The sequence below is a fragment of the Chelonoidis abingdonii genome, chromosome 8 (genome assembly GCF_003597395.2).
Source record: "Chelonoidis abingdonii isolate Lonesome George chromosome 8, CheloAbing_2.0, whole genome shotgun sequence".
Classification (NCBI taxonomy): Eukaryota; Metazoa; Chordata; order Testudines; family Testudinidae; genus Chelonoidis; species Chelonoidis abingdonii.
In genome coordinates, this window is record NC_133776.1 from 51,446,432 (window position 1) to 51,463,781 (window position 17,350).

Consider the following 17,350-nt stretch of genomic DNA (forward strand, 5'->3'; position numbering starts at 1 on the left):
TGCTCACATTAGTCTGGTCCACCATAAAAATGTCCTGCCCTGTCCACTTTTGACACACGTTCTTCAATCACACCAGTGTTCCCAGTCATCAGTTAGCCAAGTGAAATCAATAAGACTGAAACAATCGTATAATATTTGGTCAAAATAAGAATGTAGAATAACATTTAATACCTTAAACAAAGTAAAATAATATTTTCGTTCATTTTTTTTCACTTTATCTGTTAGGACCCTGATGTTTCATTAGGAAAGATTGCTCCGAGTTCAGAAAGTGATAATCATTATAGGGATAATGAGAGGCTGTTGGGTGTGCATAAGCTTGAATGAGTTACAGTGTCATAGTTACCAGGATGAAGCTATCTCCTATTTGCAGGGGGAGTGTAGCTTAGTGGAACACCTTCTCATCCCCATCTGTACTTTTAATTGTCCAACTTTAGGCACCTAATTTTTGGGAATTCAAGTTTAGGGAACAGTGTGGAGGTGCCTCCAAACTCCAACTGGTGCATGCCAGCTTCCTGTTAGATATCCAGCTGCCTAGTTTGTGCGTTCAAATTAGAGTGACCAGATGTCCCGATTTTATAGTGACAGTCCAGATTTTTGAGTCTTTTTCTTATATAGGCTCCTATTAACCCCAACCCCCTGTCTTGATTTTTTCACACTTGCTCTCTGGTCACCCTAGTTCAAATGTGCACCTGCAAATCTGATTTCTGGGGCATTTGAAATGTACGTGCCTCAGATTAGAGGCTTTTAAAAAAAATTGGTACTCCAAGTTTAAAGTGAACGAAGCTGTAAAATGTTAACATGCAAAGCCAAAGTAAAGATTTTGGCACTATATGCATTTGAGTTTACAGTAATTAATGCATCTCTTTAAAGAACAATTTGCTTTCCCTAAGATTCTGCTGTAAATACTTCTTTTACTCCATTAACACTGTCATATATATTAGAAACATGTATCTTACCAACATTTGGTCTATAAGTGTTTTCAAGAATTCAGCAACTTTCTTAGTATTGCTAGAAGCTCTGTGATAGAGCAGAGTTGTAGCCCCACGGTTCCAATCTACAATGATTATGTTGATGTCTTCCACAGAGAGCAAGAGATGTACTGCTTTTTGTATCCAGGTGGGGGGAGACCCTGTGGGTCTGTACCCATGCACAATGAGGATAGTTTTCTTGGTCACATTCAGATACCTGGAACCAGCTGAACTGAGTGTTTCAGCACAGTTCTGGTTTTGTCTTGTGTACAACATTAGTTTCACTTTCAAGTCTGTGCCAGTCAAAGCACTGCTTATACTGAGACCTGTAAATGCAGGACATTCTTCTTCTGTACCTGAAAACAGGAGATGGCAGGTCATTATTAGTCAGATTAGAGATAATAAACTTCTCTGCCTTTTTCCCCCCATCAGCCCAAGCAAGACCTCATTGCCAGTTCCATCCCTTCGGGTCACTCATTTCCCTCCTTTTCCCCTCATCATCTGTACTACTGGGGCCATCAGGGGAACTCAGCTTTAGCTGCAGCATTAGGATGAGAGCCTCGGCCTGGAGCCAGCATCACAGCTCTCTCAGACGTCTGGCCATCATCTTTCCACTTTCTCTAGCTCTTTGTAAATACCTGTTCTGTTCATACAGAAGACCCCAGAAGACCCTGGCATAGGCCACTGTCAGAAGACAGGATACTGGGCCAGATGGACCATTACTCTGACCCTTTGTGGTCATTTTTATATTCTTATATGTTCTGTACTCTGTGCCCATCACCATTGTAGCACCTGAGCACCTCCCCATCTAGAATGGACATATCAGAGCCCTCGTAAACCATGCTCTCTATATATCAGTACATGGTCATGCCACCCAGTGAGCACACTTCAGCACTTCTGTCTGACAGCAATATTAATTGCTTCCTTTGTCATGCCTGGACCTGCTGATGAAGAGATCGTGAGCCAAATTCAGTTGAGGTGCGAGTGGGCACAACTCTAGTTACCGAATGATGACCCTGAGGCATTTATGACCACCTTTGGGAGGGAGCCCAAGACAGTCAGTAGCCCCTTGAGCACTGGACGTTGATATTGGTGTCATGTTTGAGGGGGAAGGCACAGTCAGCCTACTGGACCAAGAGCACACCAAGAACTACAAGCAAGTGAGAGTTGTTATTCTAAACTATTTAGCTACTAATGAAGAGATGCATCACCAGTGATGTAGGTCAAAAATGTACTCTAAAGCACTAGCCCTTGCGTAGTAGCCCAATGCCTGAAGGAACACTATAGGCGGTGGGTCCGCTCTGAGCAGTGGTCTGGGGCCCAGGTTGCCAAGTTAATTCTAACTCAACAATTTATATGGCTACTATCAGTGAGAGGTCGAGAATGGATGACGCAGCCTTGGATCTCTGTCAGACACTGTGTGACTGATGGAAAATTTCTTAGTGGTCAAAGGATCCCTAGACACAGAATTTTCCAGACCCTAAACAGCCCATAGGACTGACCAAAGGGAGGCACAGGACACAGATACTAAGCCTCTAACTGCAGCTCACAAGAGGCCACATTTAGGCCCAGGAAGGCCAGGCCACCTGTTCATCATGGAGAGGCCCAAGAGCACGAGGTGTGGTTAGGGTGGGGCCTCACCTGAATGTGCATCCTATAGCCCAGTTGGCTGAAACAGGATCCTAAGATGGAGGGTCTTGCACCATCCCAGAACCAAATCCACCTCTGACAAAGAAAGATGCCTCCAAAGCCAGCCCAGTGACCTGAAACTCCTGTAGACAGCAGGGACATCTAAGGGAAGAATGCCCCCTGTGGAGTGTGAATGTGCCCAGGGCTGGACCATGGAGATGTGCACCTGTAAGAAAGCTCCCCACAGATTGACAATGTTGGTATTTGTACAAGGAAAGAGAGTGTAAGGACTTCTAGGCTTTGGGTGGAGCCAGAGAAGTAGTTCCTGCCTCCCTGGCTGGGGAAAATGGCACCCCAAGAGAGCCAAACTGCACACAGTGCATACATGGTGCTGGAAAAGCCTGCCCCAGCCAGTGGTTACAACTGACTGTGGGCATGCACACAGGAACCATACCTGTGGCTCTGGCTGGAGAACAGTCCTACTTAATAATACTGGGATGAGATTGGCCTTTTTTTCAGCAATTCATGAATGAGCTGACCAGCCAGAGGATTATGGACTGGGATCGATCCCTTTGCATGGAAGACGTGGGCCAAGCAGGACTTGAGGGCCCAGCAGATCTGGGAGAGGAGACCTCGAGAACAACCCAACCAAGGCCAGAATCGGAGAAGGGGAAGGTATCCACCCAGGACCTAGGGTTCCTACTGCAGGCAGGAAACTTTGTTCAGGCACAGAGGGATGACCCCACATAGAGCTGCTCCCAGAAGCAACTGACCTCTGTAAATGGAGAAGTGATGGAACCTGGGTGCCTGGACCATTACCCCCATTTTGTGCTCAAGAAGGAGCACCTGTATGGCATTGAGAAAGACCAATGGTTTGGGGAGATGAGGACACAACTACCAGTGCCACACAAATACTGCCAACCAGAGATGCAACTCGCACATGACATCCATTGTGCTGGGCATTAGGAGTGGGAGAGGACACTGTCATGGGTAATGGCCAACTTCTATCCTGGCCTCCATAAGGAAGTAAGGAAATACTGCTCCTACTGCCATCCTGCCAACTGTCTATTGACAGCAGTATCCCAAAGGCTCCCCTTGTTCCTTTGCCACTGATGGAGACGCCCTTTGAGAAAATAGGGATGGACATAGTCAGGTCCCTAGAGAAGTGTGCCTCCAGGTACCAGTACATCTTGATAGTGATTGACCGTGTGACCTGGTATCTGGAGGCTCTTCCCCTTCACACAGCAAAGGCAACTGTGATTGCACCAGAACTTATGAAATTTTTTTCATGTGTGGAGTGCCCTCATGAGATATTAACCAACCCAGGGAGCAGCTGCACCTCACAGACTATGCAAGAGCTGTGCTCTCTTTTGAAGAGCAAATCCTTGAGAACTTCTATGTACCATTCACAGACAGATGGTCTCATAGAGAGATTTAACAAAACTCTAAAAGAAATGCTAAAGTGCTTTATCAAATCTGACTCTAGCACTGGGACCAGTTGCTTCCACTACTCTTATTCCCTATAATGGAGGTCTCACAGGCCTCTAAGCAAGGCCGGCGCTTCCATTTAGGTGACCTAGGCGGTCGCCTAGGGTGCCAGGATTTGGGAGGGTGGCATTTTGCCTCCCTTGGCAGCAATTCGGTGGTGGGGAGGTCCTTCCGCACTCTGGGTCGTCGTCGGCAATTCTGCAGCGGGTCCTTCACTCGCTCCGGGACCTGCCGCCGAAGTGCCCCGAAGACCGGGAGCGCGGAAGGACCCCCCCCGCCCCACCGCTGAATTGCCACCAACGACCGGGAGCGCAGAAGGACCCCCGCCTAGGGCGCCAAAAACCCTGGCGCCGCTCCTGCCTCTATGGGTTTCTCCCCCTCTGAACTATTGTATGGCCATGTCCCTAAAGGGATCTTAGATTTGCTACATGAAGGCTGGGAGGAACAGGACGCAAATACTGTCAATGTGACTCAATATATTATTCACCTAAGGGAATACCTTAAGCAGCTGGGTTTATTTGCTAGTGAAAATATACAGAAGGCACAACAGAGAGAAGAACAAGGTTATAACCGAGGGGCATGGCTGAGTACTTTCCCGCTGGGACACTGATTCCTATTATTGTTACTGTCAGCTAAGTCTAAATTAATGGCCTGTTGGCAGGATCCTTTTGAGGTAGCTAGACAAGTAAGACTGGTCAGTTATGAAATCCGGTTACCAGACAGAAGAAAAGAGATCAGAATCTACAATGTAAGTCTTCTCAAGCCCTGGAAAACTTGGGAAGCTTTGCTGATGACTCCTTTCCCTGTGAGACCCGAATTAAGCCCTCAAGTTCATATTTGCCAGGGGTCAATACCTGTGATAGTAGGTGTGGGACTTTCTCCTGGTCAGAGAGCACAATTCTCCCAAGGAACTGAGAACTCCATTCATGTGTTCTCCTCAATATCTGGAAAAACCCAGCTAGTGAAACACTACCTGGAAACAACACCTGGACAACAAGCTAGGGAGAACCCTAACCTACTGCAGAAAATGTGGCACATAGTCTGGGAAGAATTACAGGCAATCTTAAAAATGGGAGCATGATGCTAGCATCTGACTTGTGCCCAAGCTGCGGGCATTAGCTAAGAACTGACAACCAGACCAGGTCACTTGTACGTTAGTTTTGCTTAAAATAAGTATTAGTCTTATATGAATGTAGTTAGTGTTTAGACTCTGTGAAATGCTCGTAAGTTGCTGCACGCATTAATCTCACTTATAATACCTATATCCTGTGTTATAAGATATATTTAAATGTTTGCTATTACTGTAAACTGCCTGTCAGGAGAGAAGCATTCCCAAGTATGAAATACTAGTTTGCCACAGGTGTTATCTCCTGCCTAGCAAAAGAAGAGCCATAAACACCAGACAAAACATTGTGGCAATCAGAGGGCAAAAGACTTTGTTGATTGCTTCCCCCCTTTTGCCTCCCCACCACATTAAACTCTGTGGGACGAGAATGAAAATCCCTGACAAGAAGAAAACTGTCTTTTGGGCTATTTAAACTCTGAAGGGACAGAGATGCTAAACTGAAGCCAGAAATCTCAGGGTCTGTCTCCTGGGTCTGCCCTGAAAGACACTTTGAACTGGCGGGTCACAGCTCTGTCACTCAGAGGATTTAGATGGTAACTCATTGGTGTGTGTGCGTTTGTTTGCTTTAACCTGTAAATAACTCACTTACTTCTTTTTCCTAGTTAATAAACCTTTAGATAATTTACTACCGGATTAGCTACAGGCGTTCTCTTTAGTGTAGGATTGTACTAATTGATTTGGAGTAAGTGACTGGTCTCATGAATGGTCTCAGCCTGAATGTGGTGATTTTGGTGTAAGTGACCATTTATCACTAAGTCCAGTTTGTCACAAAATAGCCTGAAGAGGCTAAGGGGACTGTCTATGACTCCATGGAGAGATTGTTACTGTGATCCAGGAGTTCACATTTGTTACAGGCTTGGTGAAATCTAATGATACAACACACCACCAGTTTGTTTATTTTTTTGTTTCATTTTTTGCCAGTCTGCCCTGTGGTCATCACTCACAGTAATGAGCCACTTTAGACAGTGTGATGGGGGTAGTTGAATAGTCCAAAAGTGAGTGGAGGAGCACCATAATTCTGGTCTCCCAACCCAACAGTTTGATTAGTTTTTGCATTGTTTTCTGTAAAGTTAACTGCATTTTGAAATTCCATACTTGTCCAATGTCATGAGAGATAAGCCACCAGAGTAGCTGGGACCTGTGGGATAACTTAGTACAATCAAGCTCATGAAGGGATAGTGAAAAATCCCTTTCTCCCCCTTACCACCTTTTCGACCCCCTCTGGACACTGTCATTTCAAGACATTCCATTTGAACTGCATAGGATTGTGGCAAACTTTCAGCAGCTTATGAATAAAGTCCTCAGCCCACTATCAATATGCCACAGCCTACATGGATTATATCATTATCTACAGCTCCATGGGGAAAGAGCCCCTCCTACATATGAAGGCAGTATTAAGACCGTCGGGTTATGCTGTGAGACCAGCTTCCTATAGTGAAGTATATTAGCAATCATGGAGGTGACCTTTCTAGGATACCACATAGAGGATGGACTTGTGAAGCCAGTAATCGAAAAAGTGCAGGCTTTCAAAACATGCCCATCCCCCAAGACAAAAAGCACCTGAGGCACTTCCTGGGCCTTGCCAGATATTAGCAGAGATTTACCCTGAATTTCACTTTGATTGTGGCTCCCCTAACAGACCTTATAAAGGGTGCTAACCCCTGGATGATCGGATGGGATACGGACTGCAAGAAGGTTTTTAATACCTTGAAGACATGTCTTTGTCAGGCACCCATCCTTTTTAATCCCAACTTTTCCTGAGAATTCATACTCTAGGTGGAGGCTCAGATGGAGCCTAGATGCTGTGCTTTCAAGGACTTCGCAGGCAAGGAGCACACAGTTCTGGATTTAAGTAGAAAATTTTTCCCCAGGAAGAGGGCCTATTTGGTTATTGAAAAAGAGGCACTGGCAATTAAGTGAGCCATAGAGTCTTTCAGGTACTACCAGCTGGGGAATTCCTTCTCATTGCTCACAGATCATCCCCCTTTAAGTTGTGTGACAGATCCAGACCAGTGGTATACAGGAGTCTGGTAGAGGGCAAATCTACTGGTCACTGGATGAGTAGTTTTCTGTTCCCTGAGTGACCACAGCAGGATTCTGCACTAGACAGGACCGGCGCCAGGGTTTCTGATGCCCTAGGCGGACGGCCGTTTCACTGCCCCCCTCCAGTGGAGCTGCCGCAGTCGTGCCGGCGGGCAGTCCGCTGGTCTAAAGGCTCCGGTGGACCTGCCGCAGGCATGTCTGCGGTAGGTCCGCCGGAGCCTTGAGACCAGGGCACTGTCTGCCGGCACGACCGTGGCAGCTCCACTGGAGCTGCCACAGCAGCGGACCGTCTGCCGGCATGACTGCAGTAGGTCCCCCGGAGCCGCGTGCCGCCCCCCTGGCAAAATAGCGCCCCCCCAAAATTCTGGCGCCTTAGGCCATTACCTAGGTTGCCTAACTGGTAGCGCTGGCCCTGGCACTAGAGTAATCAGGAACCTGCTAGAACCAATTAAGGCAGACAGGCTGATTAGATCACCTGCAGCCAATCAAGGCAGGCTAATCAGGGCACCTGGGTTTAAAAAGGAGCTCACTCCAGTCAGGTGAGGGGGAGCCAAAGGAGAAGAAATGTGTGTGAGGAGCTGGGAGCAAGAGGCACAAGGAGCTGAGAGTGAAGGTGTACTGCTGGAGGACTAAGGAATACAAGCATTATCAGACATCAGGAGGAAGGTGAGGCTAAAGAAGGTGTTTGGAGGAGGCCATGGGGAAGTAGCCGAGGAAGTTGTAGCTGTCATGCAGCTGTTACAGGAGGCACTATAGACAGCTGCAATCCCCAGGGTCCTGGGCTGGAATCTGGAGTAGAGGGTGGGCCTGTGTTCTCCCCAAACCTCCCAACTCCTGATCAGACACAGGAGATGTTGACCCAGACTGTGAGGAAGATCACTGAGGTGAGCAAATCTGCCAGTAAGTGCAGGACCCACCAAGGTAGAGGAGGAACTTTATCACAGTAGGTTAAATACCTGATGGACTGGAACCCCTGTATAATGTGGTGGTAGCTCACACTCCAACCGTACAGATTCAGAGTATAACAGCATGCAGGGAAAGACCATGCCAATGCTGATTTTTTTTTTCCAAGGGAACTTGGAGAAGTGGACATTCTGAACCAGAAGCCTTTTTCCATCTTGAGGGGTGGGCTGTGTGATGGAGCATGCCTCCATCCCAATCAGTAGAAGCTAATGAGCTCCGCTGGGCTCAATCAGTACCAAACGGGCACACCTACAAGCAAAGCTTGTTCCAGCTGTGGGGAGCAAGCTTCAAAAGAAAGCTTGTCACAGGAAGTGGTGGCAACCAGGAAGAAAGTGGCTGTGTCTCAGAAGTAGCTGTACTCTTGAAGAGCGGACAAGAAAGGAAACAGCTGACAAGCTTCAGCCACCCACAAGGACTTTGCAGACCCAGGACAAGCTGATCACTGCAGGATAGGGTGTCAAACCATCATGTATAAATCAGACTTTTATAAGGAAACTCAGTGACTGAACATCCTGATCCCCTTAAGTAGGAGAACCCCACAGCTGTGAACTCAGAAAGGCTGGAGTAAAGTTCCCAAGCAGGGACAGGACTTTGAAAGTGAAAGAGACTTTGCAACAGCCAGGAGATCATGCTAACGTTCTAAAAATGCTGTGTAGTAGAGTGGTTTGAAGGTGTAGCTCAGGCAGCGGGTCAGGCTCTGAAGGCCACCCCTTCCCTAGGCCTCAGAGCCTGAACTCTAGCCCAAGGATAACTTCAGAGTGCTGTCTAAACCGCCATTGTTGGAGCACTAGCATGAACCCTGCCAGCCCAAGGCTGTCGACACGGACTGTCATGGGCTATTCAGACATACCCTTAGACTGTAAGTTCTTTGGGGGGAAAGGCACACTTTTCAGTGTAGCGCCTAACACAAGGGGGCGTCAGCCATGCCTGGGGTATCTAGCTGCTACTCCGATACAAATAAATACATACAATGGTATTTCTTCTTATAAACATCATCACAGTTGTAAGGGAGCAGGCAGGAACTGGGCCTGAGAGTTCCTACGACTCAGTGCAGAGCACTACACCTATTGCTTAACTTTATTTGTGCCTACGTGACCCATAGCCAGTGCTCAGACTTGCTCAGGCAAGCACTTTGCTGTGCACCGCCATCACCAGATCTAGATCTAAGACTCATCCGCCTCTGTGGCAGAGGATGTCTGTTAAAGATCAGATCCATGTTTGCTAATAAGTTGCACAGGAAACATTTAAAAAGCCTTGTAATAGCAACACTGAGACTACTAGAATGGTGCAAATATGATTAATACAGTCAGAGTAATGCTATAGCCTGGTGAGACTTTCAGGACCTTCTGAGAAATGTCGACATGTGAGAACTAGTCAGTGTCAATTATTTTGCTCTAAACGCTGACAAGCACAGTGAACACCTAACCACCTTGCTTTGGACATGGCTCTGAAACTTCAATACCATTTCTCCAATGTAGTTCATAGTTCATCAGAATTTAACTTTATATACAATGAGAAAAACCAATGATAAGGAGCGCTCTCACCTGCATACTGAACATGCCCACACCCACATTCTTGAAGAGTAATTACGTTTTTTTAAACCTCCCCAGGTGTCTCTCTTCATGCATACAGCCAAGAGGTGCAACAGTTTTTGTTTCAATATTGCTAGTGCACAACGAAATGTCTGCATTTTTAAAGGGAATTTCTGATGTGCCCTTATCTTTCCTTAAGGGCTTGTGTGCACAAACATTTAGTTGATGGCAAGCTGGCGTGTGTATCTACACACACGAGCCTGCCACGGATTTACTGTCCCCAGGGACGGTCCCTTCCAACACACATTAACAGTTTGTTATTGTATATTGATCTAGCTTTCTTTGAAACGGAGCTAGATCAAAGCACATTAACAAACAGTTAATGCCTGTCAGCAAGGTCCACTTGGACAGTTAGTCTTCAGCAGGCTAATGGTGGGCAGATTCACACCCCAGCTTGCCGTAAAAAAATTTGTTGGGTAGACAAACTTTAAGGCCATAATACTGTGTTAGTGTCAGTATTTTTATATTATACAGTACTGGGCTAGTGAGAGGCAGTATAGCCTAGTGGGTTGGGCATCAGACTAGCAGTCAGGAGACCTAGGTTCAATTACAGCTCTTCTGCTGATCTTGAATAGGTCATTGCTCTCCCTGGGCCTCAGTTTCCCCTTCTGTAAAAACAGGGGTAAAGTTCTTTGAGAGATCTAGTGATGAAAGGTGGTGTATAAGATTATTACTGCTAGTTTGTATTTATCAAACTCAACATGTGAAAGACATCAAGATCTCTGAGACTCCTGGGAAACCTTAAGATTGCTGAAATATCCATTAATATTAATAAGAACATTTAGATTTTTTTGAAAACACAAAACACAGGTGTTTTTCCTCCCAGAGCTTAGAGGTGCAATATTAGAGACCATTAACAACCCTCTGCTGTTTGTTTACAAGAGGCCCTCGGAGTATTTGGCTTATGGTTATAAAGACTTGTTCTTGAGCTGGATGAGAGGGCTGTCAAATGAAGTTGACTGGTTTGTAATAGTAAATGCCAAATCATACACTTACAAAATTAATAGACTTTTAAAACCTTCTTATTTATCATATGAATTATTGCTGCAAAAAGATAATCACAATTAACAATTGTAATTGCTAATGTATAGCACTTAACACAAGAAGTTTATACAAAGTGGCACTAAGATACAATTACTCATTCTGTTTTTACATGTTGAACTCTATACTCACTTGAAAATAATCTCGTGCATCTAACCAGTATATTTTACTTCAAAACCAAAACAATTACATATCAGCATTTATAATCTAAAGACTATATATGTTCATGCCACTATGACATCTGAAAATTGTTTTGTTTGCTGAGAAAATCAAAACAACTGTTAAATTTCTTACCTGCCCTCACCCTGCACATCAAATAGATGAAGAAGAAATACAGCTTCGGCATGTGGAATAAGTAAGTCAATCACCATGTAACATCCTCATTCAGAGAGAAGAGTACTGCAATTCAGGGCTTCCACAATTTCTTTACAATGTGTTTGCTCGCTTTCATATAACCACTAAACTGCCTACTCAGGTGATGTCAGTAGGTGTGGTGACAGGCAGGAAGTTAATATACAAGGAATAGCCCTTAAACTCTCAAATCTAGGCCTGTACTTCTTTAAAGGGTGAGGCAGTATCTAATCTTACAGGGTTATTTCTTTTAATTTGTTCTGATCTGGGGAATGACTAAGACAAGCCATGGCAGTTATGTAATGCATATTGAATAGCAGTTTGGTTCGCTGTGTTGAAATTAGGTAGATTATTGCAGGTCTCTTTTTCGCCTTTTGCAAGGAATGCCAAAAGACAACAAAGAGTGCAGTTGTTTCTGCAGGTCTGATACACACCCGGCAGGACCAGCCTTGGCTTCAAATGATCCTTCGCCCCCTATGAAGACATCCCCATGACTCCATTTCCCTATAGCATGCCTATCCCCACCTATCTCTCAGCGGCCTGAGACCAGCCTCCCCTGCTGTGAGGCTGTGTCCCTTCTAGTGGGCTGAACCTCCCGCGTACACACTTTGGAGCCAGGAAGAGTCCCAAAGCACAGAATTCTGAGCAAGGGAGGATACTTGCAGAATTCAGTCTATGCTGATGCGACACCCATGGAGCTGGCAGCCCTGTCTGCAGGGGTCAGTCCTGGGTCCGGTACTAGTCAATATTTTCATTAATGACTTCGATAACGGAGTGGACAATATGCTTATAAAATTGGCAGATGACACCAACCTGGGAGGAGGTGCCAGTGCTTTGGAGGACAGAATTTGAATTCAAAACAATGGCAAATTGGAGAGTGGATCTGAATTCAGCATAGATGATACCTTCCAGCCCTACATTCTTATGATTCCTGAAGCCCAGCTCTGATAAATGAAAGGGGAGGTAGCTCCCTTTTATGGACACCTAGCCAGTCAGTTAGCTATAAAATCCCTGTTAGTAGCTGTTCTCTACTTGCTTTACCTGTAAAGGGTTAAAGTCCATAGGTAAAAGGAAGGGAGTGGGCACCTTACCAAAAGAGCCAATGGGAGGGCTAGAGCATTTTAAAATTGGGAATAAACGTTCTCTTTGTCTGTCTGTCTATCCTCTGGAGAGAGGAGACAGAGCTGGGACTGTGCTGTAAGAAGCTTTTAGCCAGGTATGCAAAACCCTCAAATCATACCTAGAACTACTCATTTCAACCCCAGATATGTAAGCAGATCAGGAAACGTCTAGGAAGACACGATTAGGTTTATCTTTTATTTCATTATGGTCTGTGGACTCCTCTCTGCTAACCCCAGGTGCTTTTGTTTTGCTGAGGGCACAACTCAGTGAATCCTAGATGGGAAGCCCAAAACTGTAATCGAGGCAGGGGAGATCAGAGCCAAATGCGTGGAGATGGCGGTGGAGAACAAGAAAGCTAGTAGCAGTTGGTGAGGATACCAGAAGGGGCAACCCAAGATGACACCCCACCATCGGAGTCAGCCCAAGGCCCCACTTTGCAAGGAGGAGCCCTGCATACATCCAGGGAAACCCCAGATGCTCTCTCGTCCCACCACTCCACAGTCCAACCACCCGCTTCACCCCAGCCCACAATCAGTCTGGGCAATGCTTCAAATGTAATAAGCTGGGGCATGTGAAGGCTAACTGCCCAAAGAACACCAGCCAGCTGCAACTCATTACCCCGAGATCCCACATTCAGGCCCAGATGCCTTGCAAATACCCCCAAAGCAAAGGGAAACTGAGTGGATGGGACGAAGATTACTGTATGGAGAAAAACTGAAGCACAGGTGTCAGCTATCCACCAATCCCTGGTGGACCCCAAATTCATCAACCCAGAGGCCCAAGTGACAGTGGAACCCTTTAAGGCCAACTCTTTTAATTTGCCTACAGCCAAGTTGCCTGTCCAGTACAAGGGCTGTTCAGGAATATGGACTTTTGCAGTCTGACAATTATCCTATTCCCATGCTGCTGTGAGAAGACTTAGCCAACTATGTAAGACTAACAAAAAGGGTTAGTCTAAACAGGCCTCTACACCTAACTCCATTCCTGAGCTGCCTACAGGGACCCAGCCAGAGGTGGTGAAACCAAACCCCAGACCAAAGTCTATGGCAGCAGCTGTAGATCCAGTTCCTGGGACCCAACCAGAACCAGCCCAAGAATTGGAACTGGCAAAGCAGTCAGCACCAGGGCCCATGTTTGCAATCCCGCCAGAGTCAGGGGAGCCAGCACCAAAGGGCACCACAGAGCCTGCACCTGCAGCAGCTGCTAAACTGGCACAAAAAGCTCAACTGAAGCTTGAAATACAACCTAGAGCACCAGCGGAAAGTGATTCATAATCAGCGGAGACAACCCCATCCCCTGCATCACTTCCAGCGGGACCAAGTTCAAGTCCATAATCCAGTGAGGAACTAATGTCTCCAGCATCAAGGGAGCAGTTCCAGGCAAAGCAGGAAGCAGATGAAAGCCTCAAGGGAGCTTGGACGGTGGCATGGAGCAACCCACTGCCTCTCAGCTCTTCCAATAGGTCCAGGTTTGTTGTAGAAGGAGGACTCTTATACAAGGAAAACCCTTTCTGGTTGGCCCAAGGAGGACTGGCATCCTCAGAGACAGTTGGTAGTTCCAACTAAGCATAGAAAAAAGCTCTTGAGCTTAGACCACCTAGTGGCCATGCTGGGGTGAACAGGACCAAAGATTGTTTAGGGAAGTCATTTCACTGGGAGGGAATGGGGAAGGATGTTTCTCCTATGTCCAGTCTTATGAGGTATGCCAGAGGGTGGGAAAGCCCCAAGACCAGGTCAAGGCCCCTCTCTAGCCACTCCCCATAATTGAGGTTCCATTTCAGCATGTAGCTGTGGATATTCTGGGTCCTTTCCTTAAGAAGACACCCAGAGAAAAGCTGTACATACTGACTTTCATGGATTTTGCCACCCAATGGCAACAGCAGGGCTAAAAGTGTGAGCCAGGCATTGGCAGACATTTTTGCCAGGGTAGGTTGGCCCTCTAACATCCTTACGGATTTGGGAACTAACTTCCTGGCAGACACCATAAAACATATTTGGGAAGCTCATGGGGTAAACCACTTGGTTGCCACCCCTTAGCACTATCAAACAAATGGTCTAGTGGAGAAGATTAATGGGATTTGGAGGGCATGATATGTAAATTCATAAATGTGCACTCCGATGATTGGGACCTAGTGTTGCAGCAGTTGCTCTTTGCCTACAGGGCTGTACCGCATCCAACTTTGAGGTTTTCACCTTTTGAACTTGTTTATGGCCACGAAGTTAAGGGGCCAGTACAGTTGGTGAAGCAGCAATGGGAAGGGGTTACATCTTCTCCAGGAACTAACATTTTGGACTTTGTAACCAACCTGCAAAACACCCTCAAAGACTCTCTAGCCCTTGCTCAAGAAAACCTTCAGGATGCTCAACAGGAGCAAAAGACCTGGTATGATAAATATGCCAGAGAGCGTTCCTTCAAAGTAGGTGACCAAGTCATGGTCCTGAAAGTGCTCCAGGCCAATAAGATGGAAGCATGGTGGGAGGGGCCATTTATGGTCCAAGAGTTCCTGGGAGCTGTTAATTACCTCATAGCATTCCCAGACCCTACCTTAAAACCTAAAGTGTACCATGTTAATTATCTAAAGCCCTTTTATTCCCAAGAAATCAAGGCTCTCTAGTTTACAGCCTAGGAGAGAGAGACAACGCTGAGTGGCCTGAAGAAGTCTACTATGAAGGAAAAAGCAACAGTGATGTAGAAGAGGTGAACATTTCCATGACCCTTCGGTGTAAGCAGCAACAGCAAATCCAGGAGCAGTTTGCCCGCTTCATGCCAATGTTTTCAGCCACCCCAGAACGGACAGAACAGGCGTACTACTCCATTGACACAAGTGATGCTCACCCAATTGAAGCCCAACCCTACCGGATGGCTCCTCAAGACAAAACTGCAGTAGCAAGGAAGATCAAGGACATGTTACAGATGGGTGTAATCCACCTCTCTGAGAGTGCATGTGCCTCCCCAGTGGTTCTGGTTCCCAAACACAATGGGGAAATCCGCTTTTGAGTGAACTGTCATACGCTGCATGCTGTAACTTGCCCAGAGAACTATCCAATGCCACACACAGATGAGCTATGGGAGAAACTGGAACGTGCCCAGTTCATCTCCACCTTAGACTTAACTAATGGGTACTGGCAAGGGCTGCTAGATGACCCAGCCAAGAAAAGATCAGCATTCATCACCCATGTAGAGCTGTATTTATTTAATGTGCTCCCTTTTGAACTGTGAAATGCGCCTGCAACCTTCCAGAGGCTGGTAGATAACCTTCTGGCTGGATCTGGGAAATCTGCAGTAGCCTGCCTTGACAAGGTGGCTATATTCTCAGATTCATGGACAGAACACCTGGAACGCCTCCAAGCTGTCTTCTGGCGCATAAGGGAGGCAGGATTAACCATTAAGGCCAAAAAATGTCAACTAGGCCTAAACAGGGTAAAGTACCTTGGACACCAGGTGGGTCAAGGACCTATCATCCCCCTACAGGCTAAAGTAAATGCTATCCAGAATTGGCCTGTTCCTAAGTCAAAAAAACAGGTCCAATCCTTCTTGGGCTTGGTCGGGTATTACTGACAATTTGTACCACACTACAGGCAACTTGCCACCCACTGGCAGACCTAACCAGGACAAAACAGCCAGATGTTGTCAACTCCTCTGTGCTAACCCCAGGTGATTTTGTTTTGCTTGTAAGCTTTAAACTGGACCTCAAGAAAACCATTCTTGATGCTTAATTATTATATTTGCTCTTTTTAAATCTAGCAAGAACCTAAGTTCCAGATGTATTTTCTTTCTTTTTGTTTTTAATAAAATTTACCTTTTTTAAGAACAGGATTGGATTTTTGTGTCCTAAGAGGTTTGTGGACATGTTGTTTAATTAGCTGGTGGCAACAGCTAATTTCCTTTGTTTTTTTTTCTCAGCTCTGCTGTTTGTGTGTGTGTGAGAGAGAGAGAGAGAGAGAGAAAAGGGGGGGGGGGGCTTGAGGGTGCCCCACAGGAAGGAATTCCCAAGTTCTCCTTCCTGGGTTCTCCAAAGTGTGGTGTTTGTTTTTTTTTGTTTTTGTTTTTTCACTTGGGTGGTGGCAACATCTACCCATCCATGGTCAGAGAAAACCTGTAACCTTGGGAGTTTAATACCAGCCAGGAGCGGCCAGTATTAATTTTTAGAATCCTTGCGGGCTCTCACCTTCTGCAGGTTTAAAGACTCCAAGTTACAGAGAATCTGCCATTTACACTGGTTTAAACCTGTAAGTGACCTGTGCCCCATGCTGCAGAGGAAGGTGAAGTCCCCCCTTCCCGCCCTGCCCAGGTCATTGTCAGTCTGACCTGGGGGAAAATTCCTTCCTGCCCTCAAATACAGTGATCATTAGGGTACATTTACATTGCAATTATATCTGTAGCTGGCCTATGTCAGCTGACTTGGGCTCATGGGGTTCAAGCTGTGGGGCTGCAAAATTGTGATGTAGTCATTTGGGCTCAGTCTGAAGCCAGGCTCTGGGACTCTGCAAGAGGAGAAGGTCCCAGAGCCTCAGCTCCAGCCCAGATGCCTGCACTGCAATTTTACAGCCGAACAGCCTGAGCCCTGTGAGCCGTGGGATTTTAATTCCAGCATAGACATAACCTTAGAATCTGAGCACATGAATGAGACTCACCAGCCAGACACCTGGGAACTAATTCTCTGTAGTAATTTAGAGCCCTTCCAATCTAGCATCTCATCTTCAGCTGTTGGCAATATTTCATAGAAATGTAGGGCTGGAGAGGCCCTCAAGAGGTCATCCAGTCCAGCCCCTGTGTTGAGGCAGGACCAACTAAACCTAGATCATCCTCACAGGTGTCTGTCCAACCTGTTCTTAAACACCTCCAAGGATGGGAACTCCACAACCTCCCTTGGAAGCCTATTCCAGAGTTTAACTACCCTTAGAGGTAGAAAGTTTTTACTTATATCTACCCTAAATCTCCCTTTCTGCAGATTAAGACCATTGCTTTTTGTCCTACCTTTGGTGGCCATGGAGAACATTTGATCGCTGTTCATTTTATAACAGCCC

At 46.2% G+C, this 17,350-nt stretch overlaps 1 protein-coding gene across 2 annotated transcripts in view; it reads right to left on the minus strand.

Moving 5' to 3' along the window:
• LIPH (lipase H) overlaps window positions 1-11,382 on the minus strand; it is a 28,952-nt gene extending 17,570 nt beyond the window's left edge. For both annotated transcript variants that reach the window (XM_032763620.2, XM_032763619.2), the window contains exons 1-2: window positions 11,145-11,382; window positions 957-1,324 (exon numbers count right to left, since the gene is read on the minus strand). In XM_032763620.2, the coding sequence (XP_032619511.1) occupies window positions 957-1,324; window positions 11,145-11,196 (420 nt within the window). In that variant the 5' untranslated portion in view covers window positions 11,197-11,382. The remainder of the gene's footprint in view (window positions 1-956; window positions 1,325-11,144) is intronic.
• Window positions 11,383-17,350: the final 5,968 nt, after the last annotated feature.